This window comes from Bos grunniens, chromosome 27 (assembly GCF_055505025.1).
Source record: "Bos grunniens cultivar Pamir isolate PY7600 chromosome 27, Bosgru_T2T1.0, whole genome shotgun sequence".
Taxonomy (NCBI): domain Eukaryota; kingdom Metazoa; phylum Chordata; class Mammalia; order Artiodactyla; family Bovidae; genus Bos; species Bos grunniens.
The window spans coordinates 23,091,824-23,101,987 of NC_141191.1; the positions used below are offsets into that span (position 1 = coordinate 23,091,824).

The 10,164-nt window shown below is 35.8% G+C and overlaps 2 protein-coding genes across 8 annotated transcripts in view; one reads left to right on the plus strand and one right to left on the minus strand.

Annotated features, from left to right (window-relative positions):
* LOC147343647 (uncharacterized) overlaps positions 1–10,164 on the plus strand; it is a 301,851-nt gene that overhangs the window by 94,176 nt on the left and 197,511 nt on the right. Inside the window, exons 2-3 of one of the 2 annotated variants that reach the window (XM_086380719.1) lie at positions 6,768–6,878; positions 8,233–8,303. In XM_086380719.1, the coding sequence (XP_086236845.1) occupies positions 6,768–6,773 (6 nt within the window). In that variant the 3' untranslated portion in view covers positions 6,774–6,878; positions 8,233–8,303. The remainder of the gene's footprint in view (positions 1–6,767; positions 6,879–8,232; positions 8,304–10,164) is intronic. The other variant, XM_086380720.1, reaches the window with a different exon arrangement.
* Positions 1–10,164, minus strand: part of TUSC3 (tumor suppressor candidate 3) — a 197,813-nt gene that overhangs the window by 41,537 nt on the left and 146,112 nt on the right. The window lies entirely within an intron of this gene.

The window sequence follows — 10,164 nt, forward strand, 5'->3', positions numbered from 1 at the left end:
TCCCAATCAAAACCACTATGAGATACCATTTCACACCAGTCAGAATGGCTGCGATCCAAAAGTCTACAAATAATAAATGCTGGAGAGGGTGTGGAGAAAAGGGAACCCTCTTACACTGTTGGTGGGAATGCAAACTAGTACAGCCACTATGGAGAACAGTGTGGAGATTCCTTAAAAAACTGGAAATAGAACTGCCTTATGATCCAGCAATCCCACTGCTGGGCATACACACTGAGGAAACCAGAAGGGAAAGAGACATGTGTACCCCAATGTTCATTGCAGCACTGTTTATAATAGCCAGGACATGGAAGCAACCTAGATGTCCATCAGCAGATGAATGGACAAGAAAGCTGTGGTACATATACACAATGGAGTATTACTCAGCCATTAAAAAGAATACATTTGAATCAGTTCTAATGAGGTGGATGAAACTGGAGCCTATTATACAGAGTGAAGTAAGCCAGAAGGAAAAACACCAATACAGTATACTAACGCATATATATGGAATTTAGAAAGATGGTAACGATAACCCTGTGTACGAGACAGCAAAAGAGACACTGATGTATAGAACAGGCTTATGGACTCTGTGGGAGAGGGAGAGGGTGGGAAGATTTGGGAGAATGGCATTGAAACATGTGAAATGTCATGTATGAAACGAGATGCCAGTCCAGGTTCAATGCACGATGCTGGATGCTTGGGGCTCGTGCACTGGGACGACCCAGAGGGATGGTATGGGGAGGGAGGAGGGAGGAGGGTTCAGGATGGGGAACACATGAGAAATAAAGGAATAAAAAATTAAGAAAAAAAAAAAAAAGTAAAAAGAATTAAGTTATACAAAACATGGAAAATGATGAAATCCCCTAAAAAAAAAATATATATATATATTTAAACCCTAAACTGTGAAATGATTGTAAAACTCTGTATATTTAGTGTAATTTAGGAATTTTTTAAAAATCTAGAGCATTTATTAATAACTGTATTTTTAACATCTTAGATGAAGCTAACAAATGAAGTTAAATTCCTCAAAATAGCATAAAGAACAGTTAAGCTCAGGAAATATTTTATATATATATATATCTTAGAGAAAAAGTGATGTTTTAAACAACTATGTAGAGTGAATGTTATTTAAAATTAATAAAATCACAGTGTACTCTTCTCAAATTTAGACTGGGCTCATTAAATAATATTTTTTTATTAAGAAATTTTTGCCAATAAAAATTTTAACAAGTAAACATTGATATTTGGTGGTTATCAGTATGTACTATAAGCACATAATTGAAAAAATCATATCTCTCCAGAGATTTCAAAAATGTATTCCCAATCCAGGGATCGAACCAAGGTCTCCTGCATTACAGGAGGATTCTTTACCAGCTGAACTACAAGGGAAGCCCAGGAATACTGGGGTGGGTAGCCAATCCCTTCTCAAGCAGATCTTCCCCACCCAGGAATCAAACCAGGGTCTCCTGCATTGCAGGCAGATTCTTTACCAACCGAGCTATCAGGGAAGCCCTCCATCGTTAGTAATTTATTACAAATGTTCTTGTGTATTTATATGTACTTAATTTTTAACACATAAATTTTTTGGGGGGTATATAATTCCATTTTTAAAATATGTGCTTTTTCTTTATAGATTTTAAAAATCTTACCTGAGAGATTGCAAATATCAAAATGTGAACTTAGCCTCACATATTGAGAGTTTGTGACACCGCAAGTATACATGATTGATTTAAAGTCTAAAAGCTGCTTTTAACTGTGCTTTTTTTTTTAAACTGGCTAATTCATAATAGATTACTCAGATTTGTTCTTAATCAAAAATACACAATGGGGGGAAACCAGGCACCCACAGATTTTGTATTGAGATAGCTAAGCCCAGTCAAAACTCAAACTATAGATTTAAGACTTTTGCAATTTTCTGTATGCAAATTATATGTCAGTTCTAAAGAGGTATATTTTCGAAGAAATATTGTTTAGAAAAAATAAACAGAAACAAGAGTCTTTCCATCATATCTATAATAAAATTCTTCCATGAGTTTTTCATTATAATCAGGAAGGAAGCACTTTTTTCCTAAAACCCAACACTACTGGGAGGAATTTGAAATGACATTTTACTGATTCTTTATTTTTCCATCAGAGTATCTTTTATATTATTTTTTTAACTTTATCAGAGTATCATTGATCTACAGTGTTAGTTTCAGGTGTATAGCAAAGTGATTCAATTATATACACACACATATATGCACACACACACACATCCTTTTTTAAAATTCTTTTCTTATATAGGTTATCCCAGAATAATGAGTAGAGTTCCCTGTGCTATATAGGAGGCCCTTGTTGAATATCTATTTTATATATAATAGTGTGTATATGTTCATCCCAAGCTCCTGATTTATCCCCACCTGGCCAAGTTTCCCCTTTGGTAACCATAAGTTTGTCTTCTATGTCTGCGAGTCTGTTTCATAAATATGTTCATTTATCGTTTTTAAAAATTAGATTCCACACGAATGGTATATATGATATTCATCTTTCTCTGACTTACTCTGCTTACTATGATAACATTTAACACCATCCATCTCTAGGTCCATTCATGTTACTGTAAATGGCATAATTTCATTATTTTCTTATAGCTGAGTAATATTCAACTGTATTTATATGCCACTTCTTTATACACTGTCGATGGACATTTCAGTTGGTTTCATGTCTTGGCTATTGTAAATAGTGCTGCAATGAACACTGGGTGTATGTATATTTTCAAATTATGGTTTTCTTCTGGATATATGCCCAGGAGTGGGACTGCTGGATCATATGGTAGTTCTACTTTTAGTTTTTTTAAGGAATTGCTTGTAAATGCTATGTACAAATCTGATTTTTTATATGACTGAAAAATGTCCATCTGGTATTTAACAACATGGAAATCCTTGGTGAACTAGTGTGATTTTCAGATGAGTGATGGGTACAGAAGCCAGATGGAAGGACACTGGGAGTGACCAGAAATGAACTGAGATCATGGGCAGAGACAACCCTCACATAGTCAATTAGGTCATGTTATGACTGCAAAGACCAGGAGAGAGGTGTGCTACTGAGAAATTTTAGCAATAAACCACGTGGAATACATTAAATCAAACTTTATTTATGATTTTCCAAAATATCTTACAAGTGGCAACTAAGTAGATAGTAGACCTTACAGGAAAAGGTATTGACAAGGAGGATATGGTTGAAAAAGTGGATGGAGATTCTGAAGAAAGGTTGATCTTAGTGTTCTTGGGGACCAGTTAAGTCCCTTGGAAGCGGGTGAGAGAACAGAAAATATGAGAAATCAAAGAAAATGGACAAAGATGGAACAGCAGAATAAGCAGGAATAAGAGAATAGAAGAAATTGAATTCATTGATATTAATTGCAAGTCTGAAAGCTTGGATTTGGAACTATTAAAAATTTCGATGAGGTTTCAGGTAGTTCCCAAGTGAGCAGTTTAAGTGAAATGAACAAGTACGTTATAGAATTTAAAGAGAAAAAAATGAAAATATGAAGCCAATGTGCTGAACGAATAGACAGCATGGGCATTCTAAATAAAGGAGTTTAAAAATATATATATATCATGCCTGAAGACAGAGTGAATTAGACAACCTTTAAAAGTCTTTTATCCCTCTAATCTTATTCAAGGAAGTTACTACATGATTGTCTTAAATATAGCAAAAAATAGGTCTTTTCCAAAAAGAGTATAAATGACACAAAGAATATTCAGTCCTAGCAGCATCATTTATAAGTGCTACAAATTAACTTAATGAGATTTTTATCCTCTTGAAAATATTTTTTTAAATGGCTGCACAATTCTAATTTATCCTACTTAAATGGAATTAATATATCATATTGTGGCTACTGCAGTGTTTTCTTTAACAAATCACAGCAATATATATTTGTACTTTCATATTTATGATTTACTTTTAGTTCCTAAAAATACAGTAACAATCTGACTGTACCAAACTGGGGAGAGAAGGAAGGTATAATTTTAAAAACAAATTCTCAAACAGAATAATGAATTGTCAAGTAAAATTTTGAAAGTGGAAAACTTGTTCAGTAAAAGATAAAATATATTGGCAATTAGCATCATCTTTAAGGATATAACAATCAAAGTAATACTGTGCACCTAGAAATATTTTATTGAGCAATCTAAACGAAACTCAGTCAAAACTGTTTACAGCTTTAATTTGCTTAGTAAACCAGGCCTGCCCAGTGCAATATACTTATCTAATGTTAAACTATCACAAACTCTAAAACTGAGTCCTTTTTTAGTTGAAGGAGAGGTGATTTACAATATTGTGTTAGTTTCAAGTGTACATCATACTGATTCAGGGTGTTTGCAGATTATATTCCATTACAGGTTACTATAAGATATTAGGTATAATTCCTTGCACTATATAGTAAATACTTGTTGCTTATCTATTTTATGTAGTTTATATATATGAATCCCATATATATTGAATCCTTAATTAATGCTTAAAGTAATTAAAAATATATATATATATACCTTTTTTTTTCTTTAAAATACACGTGCTTAGTCGCTCAGTCGCATCCAACTCTTTGCAACCCCATGGACTGTAGTCTGCCAGGCTCCTCTATCCATGGGGATTCTCTAAAAAACCTGGGAGGGGATCTTCCCAACACAGGCATCAAACCTGGGTCTCCTGCATTGCAAGCAGATTCTTTACCATCAGAGCCACCAGGGAAGCCCAAGAATACTGGAGTGGGTAACCTATCCCTTCTCCAGGGGAACTTCCCAACCCAGGACTCAAACCAGGGTCTCCTGCATTGCAGGTGAATTCTTTACCAGCTTAGCTACAATAAGATAAGCTTTTGGTTTAGAAACAATCAATAGCACACATGCTTTTCAATTTTTATCCTTTCAATCTTCCAAGTAATGTTTGAGGGGGGAAAATAAACAGAATCTTCTATGCCTAGTAGACTAATTCTGGAACCGTACAAGAGAAGGGGGAGAACCCCAAAATGTGATTTTAGGGCTTAAGGATTCAACACTGGGTAGAAACTTTTTCAGAAGAAAAATGTTATGAATTTTTATTATGAAGGAGAAAGCTGGTATGGAGGGAAGATGACAAGAAAACAAAGGGAGGAAAAAGAAAAGGGGGATGTGGTTTGGGGAGTGATGCTTATTACATGGCAGTACCAGGAGCAGGCCTGCACTGAGGCAGAAGTCCTTAAACTTCCTGTATACAAAACACAGGAAACCCCTGAGGGGTAGATTAGCTAGTGAATAAGGGCAATGGCAACCCACTCAGGTACTCTTGCCTGGAAAATCCCATGGATGGAGGAGCCTGGAAGGCTGCAGTCCATGGGGTCACTGAGGGTCGGACACGACTGAGCGACTTCACTTTCACTTTTCACTTGCATGCATTGGAGAAGGAAAATGGCAACCCACTACAGTGTTCTTGCCTGGAGAATCCCAGATACGAGGGAGCCTGGTGGGCTGACGTCTATGGGGTCGCACAGAGTCGGACACAACTGAAGTGACTTAGCAAGGGGAGTGTGGCCTGGCTGCTGGAATGCAGGCTACCTTCTGTTTCTTGATCTGGTGCTGGCTATACAGGAGTGTTCTCTCCATTAAAATGAACTAAGCGTATTGTCTATGTCTGTTTCGGGAGGAGAGGGTAAGATGTATGGAAAGAGTAACATGGAAACTTACATTACCATATGTAAAATAGACAGCCAACAGGAATTTGCTGTATGGTTCAGGAAACTCAAACAGGGGCTCTGTATCAACCTAGAGGAGTGGGATGGTGGGGGGGAGATGGGAAGTGGGGTTCAAAAGGGAGGGACTATATATGTATCTATGGCTGATTCATACTGAGGTTTGACAGGAAACAACAAAATTCTGTAAAGCAATTATCCTTCAATTAAAAAATAATTAAAATTTAAAAAGTGAACTAAGCCACACATGATTTAAAGCATTTAATTTTAAGCACTTTCTTAAATTTATGTAATGTTTCTATTAAAAAAATCTCAGATATGTAAGTAAATAAACTGGGGATTGTGCTACTAGGGTACATTTCTGGATACTAGTTTCTGGAATCTGCATTTAACAAGTACCCTGGGGGTGTATACAGCCATTCTAAGACATAAATGGAAAAACAACAATTGAGAGGTTCAAAAGTAATTTTTTCATCCTCTCAGCAAATGCTTTCTCCTGCCACAGGCATTTCTGAGTATTCAACAAATCTGCTGATTTGAAACCCTTTACTCCAGTCATTTAGAAAGCAGATGGATTACTGACTATAGACTTGGGATCAGAGATCATTTCCATCCTTACTTTTTACTTACCTAGGCTTAGGATGTACCAGACCCTACATAGGATACCATAAAAATGAGAAAATCATAGTTTCTGCCTTCAAGAAGTTTATAATCTACTTTAAATAATTCCATAGTACCTGAAATACAAAGCAAGCAAAAAAATTAAGTGGTATAAGTGGCAGCAAACAAAGCACTGTAAAAGAGGAAGGATGCGGAAGCAGACAAGGCCTCTTGGAAGACAGCATCAAAACTACATGAAACTTAAGTGTAATTTCAACAGAGAGAAGAAAAGAGGAAGCACTCCTGAAAGTGCAGATAGGAGCACTATGCTAAGGACAGCATAGGCTGTAGATGGCGCTGCTGGGAAGAAAGTAGTCAGAGATGAGGCCAGAAATGCAGGCTGTCACTACCTGTAGAAGGAGCCTTGGATAAAAGGCAGAAATAAGTATGCCTGATTTTAATTTTATAGGAATAAGGAAGTCACAGAGGACGTTTGAACAGAAAGGAGACACGATTGTAAGTCACTTCCAGGAAGGTGAATCCAGAAGCCACAAATTTAATGAACCGTGACAAGATGAAGGTAAGTCACCATGCTACGGATCACAGTGATGGTGAATCAAGGCTACACAGATCTGGGTTCTATTGCTACTCTACTCGATCGAGCTGCCTAACCTGAGTCCCAGCTACCACTTGTAATTAGGGGATGGGAGAGAAACAACTTCATATAAGGGCCCTGCAGACACTGAAGGAGGCCAACATGTCGATTTCCTAGCACCTCAGAGGTAGTTGGTCATTGTGATCATCATCGTCATCCACTTTTTCACATGACTCAAGTTTTTCCTATGCTAAATATGGTATATTTAGATGGTTCACGTGAGTTTGCCTGGAGCTAAATCCTGATGAAGAAAACAAAATGTAAGACTTCAGAGAAAAAGTGAAGAAGGTATAAGATACATGTAAGAAGTTCAGATTGCTAAAGAAGAGCTAAGACATATGTGAAATAGTCAAAAATACACAAAACATAACTTTTCTAGTAGTGTGTTCTCATTTTGTTATACTTGGATTTGGGCAAAAGCTTCAAGGTTGGCTTTGCTATCTCTAATAATAGAACTGTATATTGCTGTCAAGAAATACAACTAAAAGAAAACTTTCTTTTTTTCAGTGGTAAATAAATCTGCCTACCTGACCTCCCAAGATAGATTACACTGTTTTTACATATCCTTGAGTTTTATGTAAAGTGTTTCCAAATGTAACACGGGTGAATATTTGGCTGCTCTCTCTTTTCTAGTCAGGCTATCTTTCTTCTAAAACACATCATTTTCGTTTCTGACTTCTCATCTTAGTGTATGTATGGTCACTTAGCATCTGGAGTACTTCCTATTTTCTTTTGAACCAACTGAAATATGACTTATCAAATACTAAATTCAGTACCACTTCCAAAATGACACTAACAGATAAGGATGTATATAATTCACATGAGTCAATGATCAGGATTAGCATTCTTCTAGTTATCACTGTTTAATGTTGCTCTGGATGGCTGAATCAATTTTGTGACTTCACCTGCAGCTTAATTTCCCAAATTTAAAAGCTCAAAATAATGGAATAAAGAATAAAATACAGTTGACAGCTTAATACATGCTTCTTTGGAAGTACTTTAGTTTTGTGAAGTATTGAAATTATTGTACAGTGGAAGGGTGTTAAGAAGATGTTCATGACCAGATCTCTGCACAATCAAGAGTTCAATGTGATGTATGTGTCATCCACACAGAAGGAGTAATTATGATTTTATGTTCCTGTTATGAAATATTTACCATTGCATTAACATGTTTTATATTACAAACCACATTTTAATATAAGCAATGTAAAACTGTGTACACCACAAAAACATTGATAATAGTGTTATCTTTTCTCCACTCCTGCAAACATAATTTCAGAATGGAACCTTCTTCTACTGACATTTCAAATGCTTAAGTATTCTCATCATGGGTCTGTATCTGTTTGACTGGTAAGTACAACATAATGAATAAAGTTTGCAGAAAACCATCTTAATAAGCTTACTTAAGAACCAGTATTTTTGTACCTAGTTAAATATCTTTGCTAGATTATGTATAATGGGTCTTTGTTCCATTTCCTGGGGAAATTGCACCTCAAAATAAAATGCTGTTCATGGGAAATAACATTTTCTTCCTTTCCTTCTTTAACCTTTTGATTAAAAAAAATACATAGAACTAGGTTCTAAGATGAAAATAAGAGGCAGATATAAAATAATACATCAAGAGACACCATAAATATGTGGTATATGGTATGGTACCTTTTTTTAATTTTAGAGTATAACTGATTAGCAATGTTGCATTAGCTTTAGTTGTATACAGCAAGTTTTACATATACAAGTGTCTATTCTTTTACAAATTCTTTTCCCATTTAGGTTATTACAGAATTTTAAGCAAAGTTCCCTGTGCTACACAGTATTTCTTGTTGGTTATCTATTTCAAAAATACAAAAATGTATACATCAATCCCAAACTCCTAATTTATCCCTCCCCCTCACCTTTCACCTTTGATAACTTTTTTTTTTGATGTCTGCTTCTATTTTGTAAATAAGCTCATTTGTGTCATTTTTTTAGATTCTGCACGTAAGTGCTACCATGTCTTTCTCTGACTTATTTCACTCAGTCTAATAATCTCCAAGCCCACTATGGTACCGCAAATGGCATTGTTTCATTGTTTTTAAGGGCTGAGTAATATTCCATTGTGTGTGTGTTTATGTGTGTGTATGCACACATCACATATTCTCTATCCATTCATCTGCCAATGGACATTTACGTTACTTCCACATCTTGGCTACTGTAAACAGCACTGCAGTGAACACTGGGGTGCATGTATCCCTTTGAACCATGGTTTTCTTTGGATATGTGCCCAGGAGTGGGATTGTAGGATTATGTAGTAACTCTATTTTTAGTTTTTTAAGGAAACTCCACACTGTTCTATGTAGTAGTTGCACTGGTTTATATTCTTACCACCAGTGTAGGAGGGTTGCCTTTTCTCCACATCCTGTCCAGCATTTATTGTTACTGATTTTTTAATGATGGTTATTCTGACTGGTGTAAGGTGATATCACATTGTAGTTAATTTACATTGCTCTGATAATTAGCAGTGTTGAGCCTCTTTTCATGTGACTTTTGGCCATCTATTTGTCTTCTTAGGAGAAATGTCTATTTAGGTCTTTTGCCCATTTTGATCGGGCTGTTTCTTCACGTTGAGCTACATGAGCTGTTTATAAATTTTGGAGATTAATCCCTTGTCGGTCAAACTGTTTGCAAATATTTCCTCCCATTCTGGGAGTTGTCTTTTCCTTTTGTTTATGGTTTCCTTTGCTATATAAAAGCTTTTAAGTTCCAGTTGTTTATTTTTGTTTTTATTTCCATTACTCTTAAGAGATGGGTTGAAAAGATACTGCTGCAGTTTATGTCAAAGAGTGTTCTGCATATGTTTTCCTCTGGGAAAACATAGTATCTGGTCTTATATTTAGGTCTTTAATCCATATAGAGTTTATTTTTGTATATGGTGGTAAAGATTACTCTAATTTAATTCTTTTCTATGTAGCTGTCCAGTCTTCGCAGCACTGTTTATTGAAGGGACTGCCTTTTCTCCATACAGTCCTGCCTCTCTGTCACTGAGTTATTGACCATAGATGAGTGAGTTTATTCCTGGACTTCTCATCCTGCTCCATTGAGCTACATTTCTGTTTCCGTGCCAATACCACACTGTCTGACCGAGTTCATTGATGAGCTCTAGTAGTTTTCTGGTAGTGTCTTTAGGATTTTCTACATAGAGTATCATGTCATTTGCAAACAGTGACAGTTTTAC